The sequence below is a fragment of the Tachysurus fulvidraco genome, chromosome 8 (assembly GCF_022655615.1).
Source record: "Tachysurus fulvidraco isolate hzauxx_2018 chromosome 8, HZAU_PFXX_2.0, whole genome shotgun sequence".
In the NCBI taxonomy this organism is placed as follows: Eukaryota; Metazoa; Chordata; class Actinopteri; order Siluriformes; family Bagridae; genus Tachysurus; species Tachysurus fulvidraco.
In genome coordinates this window covers 4,498,938-4,521,073 of record NC_062525.1, presented here as the reverse complement: position 1 = coordinate 4,521,073, position 22,136 = coordinate 4,498,938, and the positions used below count along the sequence as shown (strand labels likewise).

The 22,136-nt window shown below is 37.7% G+C and overlaps 1 protein-coding gene across 1 annotated transcript in view; it reads left to right on the top strand.

Annotated features, from left to right (window-relative positions):
• The first annotated feature begins 244 nt into the window (after positions 1-244).
• The window catches only part of ca10a (carbonic anhydrase Xa), a 223,568-nt gene continuing 201,676 nt past the window's right edge, over positions 245-22,136 (top strand). Inside the window, exon 1 of the mRNA XM_027143522.2 lies at positions 245-802. Coding sequence (XP_026999323.1) covers positions 742-802 — 61 coding nt within the window. The 5' untranslated portion in view covers positions 245-741. The remainder of the gene's footprint in view (positions 803-22,136) is intronic.

The window sequence follows — 22,136 nt, the reverse complement described above, 5'->3', positions numbered from 1 at the left end:
GAGAGAGGTAGAGAGAGAGAGGGAGAGAGATAGAGAGAGAGAGAGAGTTCGCAAAGCAGCAGCAGCCTGAAAAGGAGGGCAGGAAGCGCCCCCACCCGCACATCAAGAGATCCAATAGGCTCTTACTGGGTACTAGGCTGAGTTAAAACTACTGCGGTACTCTCTCTCTCTCTCTCTCTCTCTCTCTCTCTCTCTCTCTCTCTCTCTCTCTCTCTCTCTCTCTCTCTCCTGCTCTCTAACACACACAGACACGCACACGTTCACACACACACGCGCGCGCTCCTACAGTCTCTCCCACCCCTCTCTCACTCTCTGACTCTCTCCGCAGGATCGGGACGGCTCCATCATGTCCGCGGCTCGTTTCAAGACATCTCCGGGAAACTAAATCACACACCCTTTTAAAGTGTGTTTTTATTTGCTGTCTGGAGTTCGGTGAGGACGCGGAGAAACGCCAAGTGAAGCACACGCGTAGAGGATTTCAGTGGATTTTTGAATGCGTCCTGAAGCGCGGCGTCATGTCTCCGAGATAAGCGCGCCTCTCTCTCAGTCTGTGTGCGTGTGTGTTTGTGTGTGAGTGAGTGAGTGTGTGTGTGTGTGTGCGTGCGTGTGCGCGCGCGCGTGTGTGATGTTACCTTGTGGAAGGTGTGCAACGGGAAAGACGCTGGCTGGACTCGACATCTGCAATTGATCTGCCGTGTTTCTGGAGCACCATGTCCCTGGAATGAATGAAGGAAATCAAACATGGATATAATCTGGGAAATACTGATTATTCTTCAAGCCAATTTCATCGTTTGTACAACAGGTAAGTTTACGCTTGGATGATGTTTGAATAAAGAATGAAGACTCATTGATATTCCTTGTACAAAAAAAAAAAAAAAAAAAAGTTAAAATGCGCGTAAACAGAAATTAATGGCCTGAGATGTATCTTGATTCAAGACTGCAGGGAAAATGCCCACTGCTCCTCTAATCACAGATTTGATAGGATTTTTTTTTTTTAATGGAGGATGGATATCGTTCACTTCTACTACTTATAGGACATATTGGGTTGGATTAGCCTAGATTAGGAAGTCAGAGATTTAATATCATCCAAAGATCCTAATTTTTTACATACTTTTTCGCATCTTTACGCTCAATGGCTGTAATCTTTCTTATTCTCTATCTGTTATGCAATCGCATTTATCAAATGATACAAAATGTCAAAAAGCATGTTTGGGGACAATGGAGCCATAGAGCCTTCTATATCTCGCTACAGCTCCATCCTCAGCGCATCTCTTTACAACTTATGGGCTTTATTTGCAGAGACAGCATGCTGGGACAGACCCTTAGTGCGCGTACAAAACCTAACCAAAAAAGCCACGCGAGACGCCGATGCGCTAGTTTTCTTTTCTTTTCTGTTTTTCTCCTTTCCTTCTTTATGTACTTCCTCTCGGTTATAAATGACACAGTGTGGACTTTGTTACAATCCCAAATCGACAGTGCTGGAGTCTTAAACCGAGATATAATCCGTCCCATCTCTCTCTCTCTCTCTCTCTCTCTCTCTCTCTCACACACACACACACACACACACACACACACACACACACACACACACACACACACACACACACACACACACACACACACTGCACTAACCTGCAGTAACAGAAATAACTCTTAATAGCCCCCAAGTCTGAATGTGAGCCAAGCGCGCACTAAACAAGAATAACGAGCGCATCCTTTTAACGGGATCTGGACTATGAAGGGTTTATGAAGCGCCTCCGGTACTGATGCACACACAGACCTCTGCTGAAACACACCCGCCTGTGAGGAGGGACTTCTGCTCCTCTGTATTTTTTCTGTCCTTTATAATGTTAAAAAATATTGAAGAAAAAATATCTTTTTGGAAACGCTGAATTATTATTATTATTATTATTATTATTATTATTATTATTATTATTATTATTATTATTATTATTATTATTATTAATAATATCATCATCATCATCATCATCATCATCATCATTATTATTATTAATTTGATTGATTGAATGATTGATTAACGATTATTCTGATTTCGGACCAATTTCGTCAGAGCCACACCCCTGTCACGCCCTTTCTTATTCTGACGCTGTGATTGGTCAGTTTCCAACACGCATGAAAGATTCCATAGAGATAAAAACAAATGGACTGATATTGTATTATTCTTTAGATATACACCCTATATGCACAGAGTTATTTATTTATTTATTTATTTATTTATTTATTCAAATTAAAAAATAAAAATGACATCTAAGTCCAAACAATTGAAAATATTTCATGAAAGAATTGAAAATTCCTTTTTTAAGTTTGTTGGTTAAAATGTTCCTCCTTGTAGGTTTACTGACTGACATGTAAATAATCACATTTAAATAAACCTCTTGAGTGTGTTTGTGTCCACCATGTGCAGAAAAATATGACCGGTTGTTTTCCTCTTTTTTGATTTATCTTGATTTATCTATATTTATTTTACGCTTCTGAAATACACCATTCGTAACGCCACGTATTAACAAAAAGGACGAACTGCGACTCGGCCACTAAAATGCACAAAATGTATGATTTCTTGTTTATTTTGCAACATGCTACAGATTGTGAAGATCCTTAATCTAGAGTTGCTGACAAATGATGTGCAGCTGCACCATATGGCGTATGTTCAACTAGTAGAATTAGCTGCATGTCTAACTCTGCTCCAGAAGCTTCCAGAGTCTTACTCAGTCACTGGGAGGATGTTAATATCAGATTGATATCTAATCTAATCGTGCTGTATTTTTTTTTTTTCTAAATGAAGACCTTTTTATGCATGGATGCATTGAACTAAAACTAAATTTCAGAAAAAAACTGACCTGTTGTATGGACCAATGAGAAGGTCCTTAATTCTTCTACATGCCTTTCATTCGATTTTTTCAGCTTTCTAGCATCTATGATCAATACAACCATTTCGATAAGAATGTACTCAAAACTGGCTAAAAGAGAAAAAAAAAAAATCACACTTATGGCCTCTGACTGATGCTAAATATACTCAATTCCGGAAACAGCATCATTATTTTTAAAAATAAAGGCAGGTCAGTCTACAGGTATTGATTCATTGATCCATGATTCAGTGATATTCAGGCTCAGATGCACACCTCCATTTTTTCTTTGAGACTCCTTTAGGAAATTGGTGGGTGATTTATTTTTATTATCAAAGCTGAGTTTTCTTTACGCCCTCACATTATGACAATATTTGGCTCCAGATGAAGTTCATGAAGTCAGTATGCTGAGGACTATGAGATGAGATGAGATGAGATGAGATGAGATGAGATGAGTCTCTCTCAGCTCGCCTGGACGAACTGGAAATCATGTTGATGGATAGAATCCTGGTGAAACGCCACTTGTGTCATGTCAAGCATTCAGCATGGTGTGTAGTATTCTGTCCATGTTCTACTGACTCCTTTCATTTCTCTGTACCATTTATTCCAGTCAGACTTTAGAGGTTATATCTGTTCTTTCCACTAAAAAAAAAAGTAAAGATTTGAAAAAAATACTTTTTTTTTTTCTTTTCAAACCTATGCTGAAAACCTGGACCCATAGAAATGAATTGTGAAGCTTTTTTGGGAATGATTATCATGCTCTCGGGAAGGCAGGTACAGTATGCTATAGCATTTAGCATTTGCTGGTATCACTTTTACTGTATTATTGAGATGAAATATTAGCCACAGTATGATCTTAGATCATAAAGGAGCTCTAGGTCAGGATCAGTCTTTCTCTTCACACTGTCCTGCTTTCTGTCCTTGAAGCTATAGAGGGCAGTGATTGCTTATTGGTCCTGGTTTTTGTGTTAAATATTGCGATTTGACAAAGAACCACTGATGTGCTCTTGAGCATGATTGGTCACCGTCAACTGTAAATTGTTTTTTACTCATAACCTACAAATGGATGAGAAATTAAAAGAAAAACAATGTACATGTATCTGTTATGTTGCCATGTTGTGCAGGGATTTTATTTATTTCTCTGCTATGATTTGGCTCCACATGGTTTGTGCACTCAGACGGAAGCATCACTGCAAATCAATAGCGCAGTTTTTCTGAATGATCACCATTTCTCTCCCAGTGGGCGTGGTGTATTTCAGGATGACTCCACCCCCTGTACTCAGCATGAGGGCTCACTGGACGAATGGGGTTGAAAATGGTGTAAATTATACGCTGTGGCCTTCACACTCACAAGACCTCAACCCAGTGGGAGATTTTGGAACGATCTCAACACCAACTGAGGAAGAACATTATTTATTACTCCAGTACAGCTCCAGAGATGTGTAGATTCAATTCCAAGAAGCAGTGAAACCATGATGGTGGCTCAACACTTTATTTTTATGTCTTTTGTGCTAGTGGGTCAGTAGAAAAATGACAATGAAACCTATCTTGGTTCAAGGTTGTCTGGAAACCAATTCTACAGAGGAATAATGGAAGATCCACCAAGATGCATGGATCACAATGATGTATTTTATTTATATCAAGCATTATTTATAAGGTTAGTTGTCATAAGGTTAACGATTAGTAGGCTAGCTATACAGCTAAATAAATGGTTCCTGCATTTTAGTTTCCTACATATAATGTTTTTTTTCTGACATGGCATTTGATCATTTTCTTTCTTTCTTTCTTTCTTTCTTTCTTTCTTTCTTTCTTTCTTTCTTTCTTTCTTTCTTTCTTTATCCATGTTAAGAGTTAAAATATTTTTAAAGTATATGAGAGGATATAAAATACCCTGCTTTTTATTTTTATTTATTTATTTGTTTGTTTGTTTGTTTGTTTGTTTATTTATTTATTTATTTATTTATTTATTTATTTATTTATTTATTTATTTATTTATTTATTTATTTATTCGTTTGTTTGTCTGTTTAATTTTATTTAATTTTACTATTTTTGGGTTGGGGGGTAAACATTTGTTTAAACCAATTCATTCATTCATTCATTCATTTATTTATTTATTTATTTATTTATTTATTTATTTATTTATTTATTTATTTATTTATTTATTTATTTATTTTTTTGCAGTTTGAAGTTAATGTTGTTATAAAGTGGTCAACTCTAGGTAACTAGGTGCTTTAAAAAATCATAATAAATAGATAGATAGATAGATAGATAGATAGATAGATAGATAGATAGATAGATAGATAGATAGATAGATAGATAAACAAACAAACAAACAAACAAATAAATAAATAAAAAGAAGGTATGTAGAATTTCTCATCGGTTTGATCCAAAATGAATAAATAGGAAAATAATCAATGTCCAGGTGATTAAACCAAACTGAAACCAAAGCAATGCACCATTTTGTAAATTTTATCCATTTCCAGCTACATTTATTGTCGAAATCTGTGAAACAAGTTTGTTCCACTTTCATTAAGACAGCTATAAACAGTCGTTCTTTCACCGGCCTTTTTTTTTTTTTTGTCTCACTTGACGTCAATAAGAAGAAATAAATGCAGCTTGTCACGTTAGCAAGAAAGCAGAAAGTGCAAACCATCACCATTTCATTGATTACACGCTGACTTCTGTGTTCTCTGTTATTAGGCTTAAAATACGTAGAGCATCCATCACCCGAGTCTCTGTGCTTGAGCTGTTACTATAGAAACGATAACGTATTAGAACGAGCATGTGAATATGAACCTGTAATTTGTAGCCTCGCTGTTGTCAGAGCTGCTGTTATAGAAATCCTAACAAATTCGGACCAATCGGAATCGAGAAGAACCATAAACCAGAAGAAAGTGATGTGAAGGTGAAATGGGTTGAGTAGAAACATCTCAGCACTGCATGATAAAGGGTTTTTATGAAAATGAAGGAGAAATGAGAAGCTGGGCTTGTAGATGAACAATCAGTTCTCCAGCATGAACATGATTTCTCTTGCTTGTGTAAATCTCTCTCTCTCTCTCTCTCTCTCTCTCTCTCTCTCTCTCTCTCTCTCTCTCTCTCTCTCTCGGGTAAATATAGGCTTACAGGTAATAAGAACAATCTGTGCTAAGGTGATGTGTTTGTTTTCATAACCAAAGGCCAGAGCATCTTATTTACAATATGACAAAGTTACATATTAAAATAAATCCTCACCGAAGTTCATGTACGTTGTGATTTATCCTGATAAATAGTCCAGTCGCAGTGTCTCTCGACTACATTTTTACCTCACGAGTATCAGGCTTTAACGCATACGCATCGACTCAAACACCCCCCCACACATCGGCAGCTTTGTTTCTTCATAAATTATGGAGTTGTTTTGATGGCGTAGATGTAGAGAAGCATCACATCAGGTGAAACATAACATCTAATTAGAAATAAAACGCCTTCGCATTGAGCGAATAACTGTCTACCATGTAGTGTAAACATGCTAGCATTTATACAATTAAAACGTGGCTCACAGTGTTTTATTGGAGAAGGAAATCTAAACACAAGATGCAATAAACAGGAAGCCTTAAGGAAAGTGGAAGTTAATGAAAAAAATTAAATAAAAAAAAAATAAAAGGCACATAATAAGTAACATAATGTTAACAGGAAGCGATCGCTAGTAACGATAGCGTGAATCAACTTGCGTAAAGTTAAAAGCCAAAAAATATAATTGGAGTGTTGGAGTAATTATTAGAAATTGTAATATGATTTCATTTTGGAGGTTTAAACTTTATTATAAACTAATAAAAGTGTGTATTACATATTGGGAGTGATTAAGATGAGCGCTAAGGATGTTGATTTGGAGGCAAACAAATTAGCTTCAGAAGTCACGAGATTAGCCGAACAGTGTGCACTTGTGTGTAATTAAAGTGTCACATGACTACACCCATAATCTAACCGTTCCTGGAGGAATCTATAATTTATATCTAAAATAAACAAAACAACAAAAAACACATCTCTAAGCAAGTTCTGGAAAAGTGTAATGGTGAGTAAAATGAAAAGGTCCATTGCTTCTGCTAGATTGTGGCTTGTTTTTTGAATTATCTGAGAATCTTATATAGATATGTATATGATGTATATACTGATAGATGATGATAGAAGCCTTTATTATCGTCACATATACATTACAGCACAGTGGAATTCTTTTCTTCACATACCCCAACTGAAGATGACACAGCGCCCCTGGAGCAGGGAGGGTTGAGGGCCTTGCTCAAGGGCCCAGCAGTGGCAGCTTGACTGAGCTGGGCCTTGAACCTCGATCCTCCTATCAACAACCCAGAGCCTTAACCAGTTGAGCCTCACTGCCACATATTATAAATGAATTATCATCACCAGCAGCAGATTAGATTTGATTAAAATAAAAAAGCGGTATAAAGAGGCAGAGAGAGAGAGAGAGAGAGAGAGAGAGAGAGAGAGAGAGAGAGAGAGAGAGAGATTGATATAAACAGAGCCAAGGTCACATGAAGGTCACTAAACTTTAACTGCTTCCTTCCTGTTCAGGAACCCTGATATTTGCCATCATTCTATCTGTCCCTCTGTCAGGAATCTTATCTTGTTTAAAAAAAAAAAACAACTACATACAGCATATATATATATATATATATATATATATATATATATATATATATATATATATATATATATATATATATACAGTCAGTTCCATAATTATTTGAATAGTGACTCATTTTTTGAATGTCAAAAAAAATCACAACCTAATTAAAGTGTAGACCTTCAGCTTTGTAATTCAAATGGTTCTAAATAAATAAATAAATAAATAAATGAATAAAATAATTAAATTAAATTAGCATTAACTGTTTAGGAATTTCAGCCATTTTTTACATAGTCCCTCCATTGTCACAGGCTAAAAACTGAACTATTGAATATAATAATAAATGTAAGATTTGTTTTAATACTTTAATGCAAATCCTGAATCCTTGGTCTCAAGCCCATGGACATGACCGTGTGTTGAGTTGCTTCCTGTGAGATTTCAGGTCTTTACTGCAGCTGCTGATTTGTGGTTCTTTCTGCCTTTAGTTTTATCTTCAGTAAGCTCAGTTGGGTTGACTTCGTGTGAACTCCAAGCTTAAGACGATCTTGGGTTGCTTTCTATCAACATTCCTATCATCAGTGAACCCTTCATCCGCGCTCATCCATGCCCATGTCATATCTCTTCTTCAACCATGATTAACAAGTTGATATGGTACGCTTCGGATCTTCCTTCCCATTTCTTTCATCTTTCTTCTCCTTCTATCAATCTTGGTTCCAGCTGCCCAAATAATCTTGTTCCAGACCTGGGCAGATTCTTTCTACTAGTCTAATTTGTCCTTTCTGTTCTTGAGTGTTACCAGCGGTCTGCATCTCGAGGTAAACCCTCTGTATTTACATTCATGAAGCCATCTCTTGATTGTAGACTTTAAGAGCAGTACAGTACGCCTCCCTCTTCGAGAGGGTTCTTGACTTGGCTAGATGTTGGGAATTGATTTTTTTTCCACCAAAGGAAAGAATCACCCACTTTAGTTGTCTGCCATGTTCTTGAATATATCAAATTTTACCACTCTTTAAGTTTCTGCTATCTCTTTGATAGGTCTGGGTTTTTTTTTTTCGGACTAATGATGGATTCCTTTACTTGCAACAACACCTTTTTGGACCACATATTAAGAATTCCCATGAAAAGCTATCAAATCGAATTCAATACAACAAGAGACCTTGTATCTACTTAATATAACATGAAATAATGAGGAAACAGACCATACCAGGGCACCTGGGGCGCAGTCGTTTGTCTCTGGGTTGTTGATCAGAAGGTCAGGGTTCACCTAGATTTTTGCAGTTTGTTTGCCTATTTTAAATGAGTATATCTCAAAACAATATATATTTATATATATAACCAGGTCAGTGTAATAGAAGCAGCATAAAAAAAAAAAAAAAATTCCTCCTAAAGAGAATATCCCAATGAATTCATTCATCTAATGGCCAAAAAACTCTCACCACATCTCTTTTACAACATCTCACCATTAACAGTTTCGATTTTGATTGATCTATAGTGTCTCGGAGATATTAGTGAGAGCTTTTTTGTAGAGGCACATTCTCCTGTGCCAGGTTGGCAAATGTTGGCACACCACTCTATCTGAGATTTCTCAGCTACCGAAGCTATAACAATTAAATTAATTGATTTATATGTCACTATAGCTGTTCATTCAATCCAAATATATCTGTTTAGGGTTTGTTTTGGAATCTACCCAACACTCACTACAGTAAAAACTGTAAATCGGCTTGTGTCATTCTTTACCCAGCTCCGCATTGCATTCAAAACACACCACTTTTGGGTTTTAAAACAGAGATTACAAATAATCCGTAATAAACTCCTGGTTACATGCCTTACAGCTGATCTGGGCAAGTCGTGGCATAATGGTTAGAGAGTCTGACTCGTAATCCTAAGGTTGTGGGGTTCGAGTATCGGGCCGGCCATGAATGAGGTGCCCTTGAGCAAGGCACCGAACCCCCCAACTGCCCCCGGGCGCCGCAGCATAAATGGCTGCCCACTGCTCCGGGTGTGTGTTCATGGTTTGTGTGTGTGTGTGTGTGTGTGTGTGTGTGTGTGCACTTTGGATGGGTTAAACGCAGAGAACAAATTCTGAGTATGGGTCACCGTACTTAGCTGTATGTCACATCACATCTTAGGTATTCTTGTATGCCATGATGATCTAGGGGTGTAAAAACTTTTAGCACAATGTATTTGTCTGGAAGACCCACCTCTTGTCGTGTTTTTTAAACCCACCGTTTTCCGTTTCGTTTTTAAGAAGTAAAATAATGCGAGAAAATCCTGTAGAAAGTCTAGTCAGTGTAATTAAGTGTCCTGTGCATATAAATGGGCTTTAAACTTTGTTGTGTTCCAAGGAGTTTGACTCAACTATCAAAAGATCTAAGCCTATAGAATCGAATGGAAAGCCCCAAATGCGCGTATTTTGAAACATAATCCAATTATCCAATGGTAAGGCGGTACAGTTAGTGTGTCAGGAATGATCCATGAATGAAGGTCAATGGACTTCTTGTCTTTTTTAAGTCTCTCACAGACACAGGAAGTATAGAGACAAAAGGCAGAATTTTATTTTAGTGACAGACATATGACATTTCATAATTCAACTGAATTTTTCTCTTGGAATATGATTTATAATCCTGAAACACCAAAAGTAAGTGGAAATTTAGTGTAATGGCTGCCCGGGTGTTTTGTGTTTAAAATAGTGCTATACTAGACGAATAGTTTCTTCACTTTGTTTTGATATGGTGCATGTGTACTGTAGATACATTCATTCATTCATTCATTCATTCATTCATTCATTCATTTTCTACCGCTTATCCGAACTTCTCGGGTCACGGGGAGCCTGTGCCTATCTCAGGCGTCATCGGGCATCGAGGCAGGATACACCCTGGACGGAGTGCCAACCCATCACAGGGCACACACACACTCTCATTCACACACACACACACACACACTACGGACAATTTTCCAGAGATGCCAATCAACCTACCATGCATGTCTTTGGCCCGGGGGAGGAAACCGGAGTACCCGGAGGAAACCCCCGAGGCACGGGGAGAACATGCAAACTCCACAGACACAAGGAAGAGGTTGGAATCGAACCCCCAACCCTGGAGGTGTGAGGAGAACGTGCTAACCACTAAGCCACCGTGCCCCCCCCCCCCCCTTGTGTAGATAAAGTACATTCAAGATTTATTTGTTTATGAACCTGATTTACATATTAAACTCCTCCTCATCCCCGGTACCGGGGGCTCTCCTAGTCTTCCCTGCTCCAGAGGTACTGTATTCTAGCTGCCCCTGCACTCTGAGCCCAATCTTCACAGTAGGGGAAAATTCAACTGTACTGTAATGTCATGATAATAAAGGCTTCCATGGCTAAATAACATTCATTCGTTCATCAACCTGTCCAATTAGTTTTTGAAAAAAAGAAAGAAAAAAAAAGGTTAAAGCATTATATTTGTTCAAGCCGTAAGTCTACACTTCAGTCATAGCTTGATTGCTTCATTTCAGATCCACTGGGGTGGTGTAAAGAAGCAAAATTATGAAAATTGTTACTGGGCAAGTACTTATTACAGTTGGCATTGATCCAAACGTGGTCAAAGAAAAAAAGGTATTTTAGGCTTATAAATTATTACCAAGTAGGAATAAAGATGTTGGTTTTCTACATAATCTTTCATTTTTTTTTTTTTTCACATTTTTAAGTGTTCGATCACTTATTGTCAGGATTACTAATAAACATCTTATTTCAATTTTTGTCACATTGTGACAATTGTTTCAATTAACGTTCTCTGTGGGACGAAGCCTTTGGACGTCCACTGAGCCGAGGCCGACTCTAAGAATCCTGAGACATCTCCAGTTAGACTCTGTGGTACTCAGGAGATCCGAAGTCCATGATCCTCACACCAATACAACATTTAACTGACTGTATATTACAATCACACCCCCAGTGTCACCCATATGAGGATGGGTTCCCCCTTGAGTCCGGTTCCTCTCAAGGTTTCTTCCTTTACCAATTTAAGGGAGTTTTTCCTTGCCACTGCTGCCTGAGTCACCTCAGACTTGCTCATTGGGGATAAATACATACAGATTGTGAACTATATATATATATATATATATTCCTTATGTTTACCTTTATATTCCTTATTCCTTATGTTTACCTTCTGCTCTATGTTTATGTTCTGTAAAGCTGCTTTGAGACAATGTCTATTGTAAAAAGCGCTATACAAATAAAGTTGAATTGAATTGAATTGACATTGTAGTGTATATTTACTGCTACAACCTTTTCTGTTATAATACCGCTGGGATCTGAAATTGCATTTTATAATGGTTTTGATTGATTGATTGATTGACTGATTGATTGATTGATTGATTGATTGATTGATTGATTGATTGATTGATTGATTGATTGATTGATTAGCGTTCCAGTTTGTCAGCAAAATGGAAATTTAATTATGAGACATTTTCAATCAGTATAAAGAAAATAATTATTGTATCGCAGCAAGTCTGATACGATATGATGAGTCGGTGTGAGACGTGTGTTTTTCCTTCCGTTAACCTAGCACAGAATTTTAGAAATGGGTTTGATATCAACATTTACGTTCACTAACCACCACTGTGGAGTGAGACATGACAAAGACGTTCAATGGTCAACATGAACACAACCAAACAAGAGAAAACTCCATTGGCCTCCGGTAAAATGCATCATTAACCAGGAATACATTTCTAAAACACTGATACACTTTTTTAATTGTATCTAACATGCCATGGTAATAATATTAATTCACAATGTTTTATAAAAGCTTGGTTAAAAACAGGATTCATTTATTCCCATTAGGGAAATCATGTTAGTTACCTACATGTGAAAGGTGAGGCATCAAATTTTGTTCATGCTTTTGTTCATCAATCTGTTCTGTGTATCTGATCACATATAAATCATACTGATGGGAAAAAAAAAAAAAAAAAAAGGATAAATTAGTCTAAAGTGAGTCAAGCATTCTGTGTAAAAATCGATACGCCTCCTATTATCTCTATGGAGAAAAGAATATTTTTTGCCTTCCGTCATCCTCCGTCTTGTTATTAGTCTGGATCTTTTGTGAATTTTGTAGCGGATCATTACCCCGCTTTTTCTCACTGCCTGTTTGGCTTTATGACAGACTCATTTACGCAGATGTAATTACTCATTTTTACAGTGTAGTCACAGGCGTTCTTTTCACTTTCTCAGATGCAACTTAAGAATAGTTTGTTCTTAACTGTGTGTTAATGTAATTATAGTAATGGAATATCAAGGTTTCACGAGACAGCAGTATGTTCTATATGAACTGTGGTAAACTGTATGGCTTTTAATTTCCTGTCACCGATGTGTTGAAATTATGGTATTTAGAGTATGGACGTGATTCCCAGCGATCTCATGATGTTCAGTGCAGTTTTAAAAGCTTTGTCACTTTAGTACTGATTTATTACTAATATAACAACTTGAATATGAGGATTTTTTTTTTTTTTTTTAGCAAAAAAAATGAAGAGACTCCAGTATTTAAAGTTAAAGCATTCTATGTTTCTGTCAAGATGTCACAACCTGGGTAGGAGAAAGACAGACCCGTACGCAGGATAGCTTCAAATGAAAGGGGTTTAATAAATAATAAAGACAACACGGTAAAAGACGATAACTAAAACAATACAAATGACGACACTTAACGATGACGGACCGTAACTAACGATTCCGCCCTGCCATCGGCAACACGGCTGGCTCACTTTAATACAAAAGACAATGAGACACGATTAGGAACAGGTGTGGAGACAGGGAGGAGCAGACGAAGGCGGGGCAGACACGTGACGAGGAACGTAAACAAAGGCACATGGCCAAAAGTCCGGGCTGAGTCCTGACACAAGAACAGGTTGTTTTCAGTCATGTATGATTTTGCTAAGACAAAAAGCTCCTGTTATTTACACATCTGAAATTTCCGAGATTTAGTGAAGCTTTTTCTTAACAGGATTTGGCTGCACTGCTTTGCCTGAAAGGGACATTAATCGATTTGGACCATTTCCTCGTTGTTTTTTTAAGGAATAACACGATGCCTCTGAGTATAGTTAAATCCCATGAAGGTCCAATATAGTTCATCTGTAGGAGTCACAGTCAGTAGCATTAATAGACCTGTTTGTCTATGGGATGTTGTGTTCCTGTCTGGATGAGCAGGAAAACTGTTACATCATCCAAATCCCACTTTCTGTCACGGTTTCTGTTCAGGATTTGCATCTGAACTTGAAGAAGTAGCACATCTGCACCGATCAAATCTGCCAGTCATTTTCGATAGCCTCGTTAAGGGTCATTTGTTTTGATACACCTTAAAAAAAAATCATTCTTTCGATTATATTTGGTTGACACGATGTATTAAGATCCTGTAAAAAGAAGCTGATTTGCACGTAATAAAGCCGATCGGTAGAATGAAACAACGTGCAGCCGATCGACGGATCGTCATAACGGATATATAATATCATCCTAATTATAGAGTGACAAAGAATAATGTTAAACATATTCTTTTTTTCCCCTTCTTCTATCCCAATAGAGTGTCTTCTCCTGCTGCATGAGGTTTTATTTAAAGCTCATCACGACTTATGTGCAGTTTGAAATTAAATATATTTTTAAGTCATTTTAGATAATGAGGTAGAATTTAGAGGCGGGGGCACGGTGGCTTAGTGGTTAGCACGTTTGCCTCACACCTCCAGGGTTGGGGGTTCGATACCCACCTCCGCCTTGTGTGTGTGGACTTTGCATGTTCTCCCCGTGCCTCGGGGGTTTCCTCCGGGTACTCCGGTTTCCTCCCCCAGTCCAAAGACATGCATGGTAGGTTGATTGGCATCTCTGGAAAATTGTCCGTAAGGTGTGAGTGTGTGAGTGAATGAGAGTGTGTGTGTGTCCTGTGATGGGTCGGCACTCCGTCCAGGGTGTATCCTGCCTCGATGCCCGATGACGCCTGAGATAGGCACAGGCTTCCCGTGACCCGAGAAGTTCGGATAAGCGGTAGAAAATGAATGGATGAATGAATTTAGAGAAATTTTTTTTTCTTTTATTTGTTTTTTTTTGACGAGTCGCCGCTGTGTGAACGTTCTCATGAGATGCTACAGAACGTGAATTGATGGCACGTTCGCTCGGGTCGCGTGACTCATACTACAATTTAGTTTAAATAAAATTTTATATAATATTTTGAGAATGTTAGACAAACAATTATTTTTTTTTATTGAAACTGTAAAGGTATGTAAATGTTATCGGATTCTGACCAATAGAATTAGACTTTACTGAAGCTGGCACTATTAATCCAAGCATCATTGATGGAAAATATCTGTGTGTACAGAAGACATGGGATTGATACCAGTTTTAAAAGATTTAGAGTCCCCAGTTTGATTTAAAAGTACAGAGATATGTGTGTACAGTATGTGGAAGTGCATCATGGTACAAACAAGAGAGATTTCTGAAGAGTCGAGCTGGAACAGGTTACAAAACCATCTCTGGTTCAAGAGTGTGGACTCCACCAAGCTACGGTCTGCTACTGATGTTGTAGATTCTGTACAAACGGAGCAAATTTTAAGACCATGTCAATTTAACCTCTCAAGAAGTGATCAACCAATAAAAAAGCAAGACATGTAATAGTCTGTTGGGTCAGAAAGAAACCCAGAGATACTTCTAAGCAACTATAGGCCTTTTTATATCTTTGGCTAATGCTAATCATGGTGAGTTTACCGTCAGGTGAACACCGATCAAGCATTACTCTCCAAAAAGAACATTGCTACCCATAAAGTTTGCTAAAGATCATGTGGACAAGCCAGAGGACTATTGAAAAAAAATAATATGTGGATGAACCAGAACAAAATAAAACTTTCTTGGTGTTGTGTAGTGTTGAATTGTGTTGTAGCGGTGAGTTCAGTTGTCAGTAGTCAGAAACCCAAATGTCCCAATGGAGCATGTTTGGTCCTAAAATAAACAGTTAAACCAATATAAGATCAATGACCTAATTTATACAACTACCTAATTACCTCATCTATATCTTACTTACCTAGCATTTTTATTACAGTGCATTATTTAAACCTAGGGCCTTTTTACACTTTTTACGTGTTGTCTCTGATCCGATAGCTATCTGATTTGTTAAAACTGTACCATTTACATCAGGCCACATAAACACGTCTCGGCGAATCGGATATCGATCCGATCTTTCTACTCCCGCCCAAAATGCTAATATATTTGACCTCATTTCTGGGGTAATTGAAATGGAACACACTTTGGTGTATGCGGTTTTGTTTATATATGTTTTAAAAATTCAATTCAATTCAATTCAAGTTTATTTGTATAGCGCTTTTTACAATAGACTTTGTCTCAAAGCTGCTTTACAGAACATAAATATAGAACAGAAGGGAAACATAAGGAGAAATTTAGAGAATTAATATAATAAAAATTCAATATATACAGTATATAGTTCACAGTGTGTATGTATGTAGGTATGTATGTATGTATGTATGTATGTATGTATGTATGTATGTATGTATGTATATATGTGTATGTATTTATCCTCAATGAGCAAGTCTGAGGTGACTCAGGTAGCAGTGGCAAGGAAAAAACTCCCTTAAATTGGTAAAGGAAGAAACCTTGATAGGAAGCAGACTCAAAGGGGAACCTCATCCTCATATGGTTGACACTAGAGGGTGTGTTGGACGCTTTCATCGTTCCAAAGAGCAATAAGTGCCTGCGGGTCGTCCATGTTATTTGTTTCTGCCGCGATGCACGACTGGTGAGTCACCTGCGAGTGACGTACTTCTGTTTGGGAGGAGTATAGCGCTGACGTATGTGGCTTGAACAACCACATTCATTTACACCTGTCCAGTTTCATCTGAAACGCGTCCCAGACCACCTCCTGAAGGGGTTTGTACCATCGGATTTATATCCGTCTCCAAAACGTTTCTGAGGGCATTTAGACCTGGTCTTTTTACCATCGGGTAGCTATCTGATCACAGAAAACGGGTGAAGTGACCAGGTGTAAAAAACCCCTCTGTCAGCATGAACAATGGGACTTTTTTTTAAATCAAACAATTACGAAGTACATGGAAAATGGAAAAGTTTTAATTGGACGCAGCAAATAATGACTTCAAATTATCCCCGACGTCTAGCTGATAGAAACGATCTGCTAACTCTGTGAGCCGGTCTCTGAACAGCTGAATTGCTTCCATACTTCTGCATCTTAACCCTTTTTACCGGTAAGCCGGTGCTCCGTTCTGACAGAATGGAAATGGACTTATGGGACATTTTTATTCAGTATAAATGAATCTACTTTTGGGCTCGAGTCTGATCTGAAACGAGTCCGTCGGCTTTCGGCGTGAGACGTCGTGTTTTTCCCTCTGTTGAGAACCTTACACTGAATTTTAGTGCTTGAAGATAAACACCTTCAAATTTTAGACGTTTATGAACGAACACTCGGGGCGTCTCAGAGAGCAGAATTGGGTTCGATATCAACGTTTCAAAACATTTGTGTGGAGAAAATGAATCGTTTTTGTTTTCTTTGGAACATTTTGAGAAATATCTTGCTCCTAGTATTCTAGAAAAAAAAACAGAACCACTACAAATTCTGTAGTTCAAAGTCCCGAGTCTCTGCTTTCATTCGAGCTTCATGTTAACCACCACTGTGGAGTGAGACATGACAGAGACGTTCAATACCGAACGTGGAAACATTTATCGCCCTTATCCAGAGCCAATTACATTTATCTCATTTATACAGGTGAGCAAATGAGGGTTAAGGGCCTTGATCAGGGGCCCAGCTGCGGCAGTTGGGTTTGCATGGGATTTTAACTCACTCACTCATTTTCTACCGCTTATTCGAACTACCTCGGGTCACAGGGAGCCTGTGCCTATCTCAGGCATCATCGGGCATCGAGGCAGGATAAACCCTGGACGGAGTGCCAACCCATCGCAGGGCACACACACACTCTCATTCACTCACACACACACACACTCTCATTCACACACACTCTCATTCACACACACACTCACACACTACGGACAATTTTCCAGAGATGCCAATCAACCTACCATGCATGTCTTTGGACCGGGGGAGGAAACCGGAGTACCCGGAGGAAACCCGCGAGGCATGGGGAGAACATACAAACTCCGTCACACAAACGTACTAACCACTAAGCCACCGTGACAACCCCCCCCCCCACCCACCCCCCTGGATTTGAACTCACAACCTAAAATTTACAAAACAGGACCAATGGTCTCCAAAAAAAAAGAATTAATGCCATGATCACAATTTAAATTTTGGGATGTAGTCTTGGATGTAGTCTTGTAGTTCTAGGGGTGTTATGTAGCTAGCTCTATATGTCCTCCAGGTGGTGCTAGTGACAGTTCCTATGACTACATGATGACAAATGATGCAACAGAAGGAAGAGTAACAACGTGTTATAGAATTTTGTTCACAATGATTAGAATGAACTACTTTGGATGTAGCTAAGCTTGTAATGTCAGATTCCAGCTTATTCATCCACAAACTTCTTCCAGCTTCTTCACATCATTTATTTGTTTCACCATTATGCGGTATTATGTGTTCGTCTGCTAATTACGTCATCTTGGCATGAACTATGCTGAGACCTTGAGGACTACTTGTGAGTACGTAGTTAATTGGATATCATGATGAAGTGATGTATATATTCATTAAACGTTAGTACGGGAGCCAAGCTCCACCCGTTTCCCCTTCCCAAGTGCTCTTGCCCTGTATCATATGCTCAGATCCCAACTTGTTAACAAAGCTAGCATGTGAGAAGGAGAGAATTTCACCGTACAGCATTTAAATAAATGACTATATAAGGAAAAGCAATAAAGGTCCCAATCATGTTGGGGTGTGCTGTTGTAGGAAAATAATCAACGACATGATGCTGTGAGTTTTATTTATCTTATAATCACAGAAATTTGCCATTGAGTCTCGTTTTTTTATCAAGTAACAGCATCCATTTTGACTCTCAACGTTAACTTTGATTCAGTTTCTTTTATCAAGTACAAAAGTTAGATATAAACCATCATTCCCTCAACAGACCTTACTTTTATTTTCTCTTTTTCTTCCTGAAAGTAATATGACAAGAAAATAGCTTTTCTGGTTACCCATAATCCTTAAAATCTACTCTTGAGACTTTCAAGTGTCAGAAAAAAGTCTTTAAAAGTCCTAAAACTGGAGAATCCTTCTGTAAACCACAAACATCTCAGTAAAGAACGTTTCATCATGGCAGAAACTTCTTTGTTCACCAGACACACGTTTGAATCCGTTATCACGGTGAGTCCCCAAAAATTAGCCGTTACCACGGAAACTGATGTTGTTGTAGAAAATGAATCAGGATTTTCAGGACCTGTGTGTAAAATCTAATCCTAGTACAAGACAGCATCGATATTTTAAATGGCCACAATTTGTGCTGGAGAGTCAGAGAACTTTTCTACTCAGAGTTGATTTATTTTTTTTTTTTCTTTTATGTTTGTGATTTTTTTTTTTTTTCTGCCTAAAGATCATTTTTCGGTGTCACATAACATCACATTACATCACATCACCTCCAGGGTTGGGGTTCGATTCCCGCCTCCGCCTTGTGTCTGTGGAGTGTGCATGTTCTCCCCGTGTCTCGGGGGTTTCCTCCGGGTACTCCGGTTTCCTCCCCCAGTACAAAGACATGCATGGTAGGTTGATTGGCATCTCTGGAAAATTGTCCGTAGTGTGTGAGTGTGTGAGTGAATGAGATTGTGTGTGTGTGCCATGCGATGGGTTGGCACTCCGTCCAGGGTGTATCCTGCCTCGATGCCCGATGATGCCTGAGATAGGCACAGGCTCCCCGTGACCCGAGGTAGTTTGTATAAGTGGTAGAAAATGAATGAATCTGAAACTAATTACTAGAAGCAAGGCTGCTTCGGACCGTCGAGTGATTACATTGCTTTTTTTTTTCTTTTGACGCCATACACTGACATTTCCAGCCACTTAAAAAGGAAATCGGACCTTTAATCCGGTTAGTCCTTATTATTACTGGAGGACTTTATTAATTACCATACAACAGTGTGCCTAATTCCTCCAAAGAGCAGCATACGTATTGCAAGGGTGAGAAATATTTACCCCACCATTAAGAAAACGATATTTTTACACATGAGTTACTGACGTTTGAAGAATTTAAGGAAGTTGATTTTCACTTATGTTCTGCACAGGTGTCGAGGGAAATTGAAAATCTGTATTAATTTTTGCTTTTTACAGCCATGCTTTAAAATGTAGTAAAACCTTTTATACTCTATAAGTAAAATATGACCTGCTGCCTTCAGACACACTAAAGAAAGTCTCCAGAAGCATTAAATAAGCGTAAGAAGAAAGAGCTTTATACGCTGTACCTACTTTAGGGTTATGAAGTACTGGTTTTACTGTACTGGTTTTATACGCCGTGCTCAACGAATATAAAATTGCTTCCTTTATATTCTCTAAATCCTCGATTCCATAGAGAATGTTTCATTATATTTGTGTTTTAAGTTCGTTCGTTAGGTCAGGAGTAAAGATGCTACAGCAGCAAAGTAACCGAACTGAAATTCGCATTTTATTTGTCACGTATACAATCGTACACAATTCTACAGCTTTTTATGACTGTGTTTGGTAAAGAAATAGACAATAATATTGAATAAAATAAAGGAATAAAAATCAAAAAACACAAGTGGATACAATATAAAGAAGAAATAAATATATCAAAAATAAATAAATATATATATATATATATATATATATATATATATATATATATATATATATATATATATATATATATATATCAAAGAATATATCAAAAATATAAAAAAAAAATATAATCAGAACATATGTAATAAGAAAATTAAAAATATAATAATGGGAACAGATTTTCAAAAATTGTTCCGATTATATGTTTTATTTTCTTATCATATAGTTTCTGATTATATTTTCAATTTTTTTTTCTGTTTTTTTTTCTTTAAGCTTTTTTTGTGTGTGTTTTTAAGTGTCGAAGAAGCTCCCTAATTTTTAACAATTCACACTAGACAAGCCGCCTTTATAAACGCTAAAATACGTGCGTTTTGACTTCATGTCCTAAGCATCGTGGTGTGGCATAATCAAGAGACAATTTAAAAATAAGCCATTAAAAGGCCTGAAAGGATAAATATATACACGAGAAAATAAAAATCACTGAAATAAGCTACAAAATATAAAATCTACTAACTAAAATCTACTGCTTTATAAATAATCAAGGATGTAATTATCAAATTTAGAGTTATTTCATAAAAATGGCTTCCATCCTCTTTATTTAGCAGCTTATAAAACAGCACATATTACATTATTACATCAGACATTATGATGCAAATGTATTTCATTTATTAAGCTACCAGTTTATTAGCAGTACCATAAATTCAGAAAATAAATTAAAAATAATTTCAACAATATTCCATTTTGGTCAAATGAATTTGTTTGTTTGTTTATTTTTCTTTCTTTCTTTTTTTCTCTATTTAATTATTTAATTTTTTTATTTTATGTTTAAAAAATTTTAAAAACACAAAATCACAGGCTATTTGCAGGCATAAACAAGTGATTCTGAATGTCTGTTGTTCGTTTGTTTTATATATTTATTCATTCATTTTTCTTTCTTTCTTTCTTTCTTTCTATTATCCATTTAGTAATTCATTCATTCATTCACTACCGCTTTATCCGAACGGTCTCGGGTCACGGGGAGCCTCAATCTCAGGCGTCATCGGGCATCGAGGCAGGATACACCCTGGACGGAGTGCCAATCCATCGCAGGGCACACACACACACACACACTCTCATTCACTCACACACTACGGACAATTTTCCAGAGATGCCAATCAACCTACCATGCATGTCTTTGGACTGGGGGAGGAAACCGGAGTACCCGGAGGAAACCCCCGAGGCACGGGGAGAACATGCAAACTCCGCACACACAAGGCGGATGCGGGAATCGAACCCCGACCCTGGAGGTGTGAGGCGAACGTGCTACCCACTAAGCCACCATGCCCCCCTCATTTAGTAATGTATTCATTTATTCACTTACTTTGGTTCAATTAGTAACAAGTGTTTCAAATGCAAAACCATCGGCCATATGCTAAAGGCGAAAAAAAAAAGAAAAGAAAAAAGGATTGACAATAAATACAGCAGGGACATCTTGCCTACTTATGCTGGGTTTCATGCAATCTAGTCTACTAATCTCCTAATCCCATGCAGATGTATAAGGGTTTATGTGTGTGTGTGTGTGTGTGTGTGTGTGTGTGTGTGTGTGTGTGTGTGTGTGTGTGTGTGTGTACTCAGACTGGATACATGTGGGACACAGAGAAAGAAGAAAGAAGTGAGATATGAAATGCAGCGTGGTGCGCTTTGTCTCGAGATGATTCGTGTCTTTTTCTGCATTATATAACATCCATGCTGCTTAAATTAGAGCGTGTTCGGTGAACGCGAACGCATGTTCCTGTCCTACTTCCAGCTATTACACTGTGACAGTCTTATGGGAGATAATTAATGTTTCCTCCTTTAATATTAAATGGGCTAATACGTTTCTCTGGTGGCATAAATCACTATTTTTCCTGTATTGTGGAAAAGTAGGCTTAAAAACAAACGAACCCTGTATTATCACGTAGCTACAATAAACCC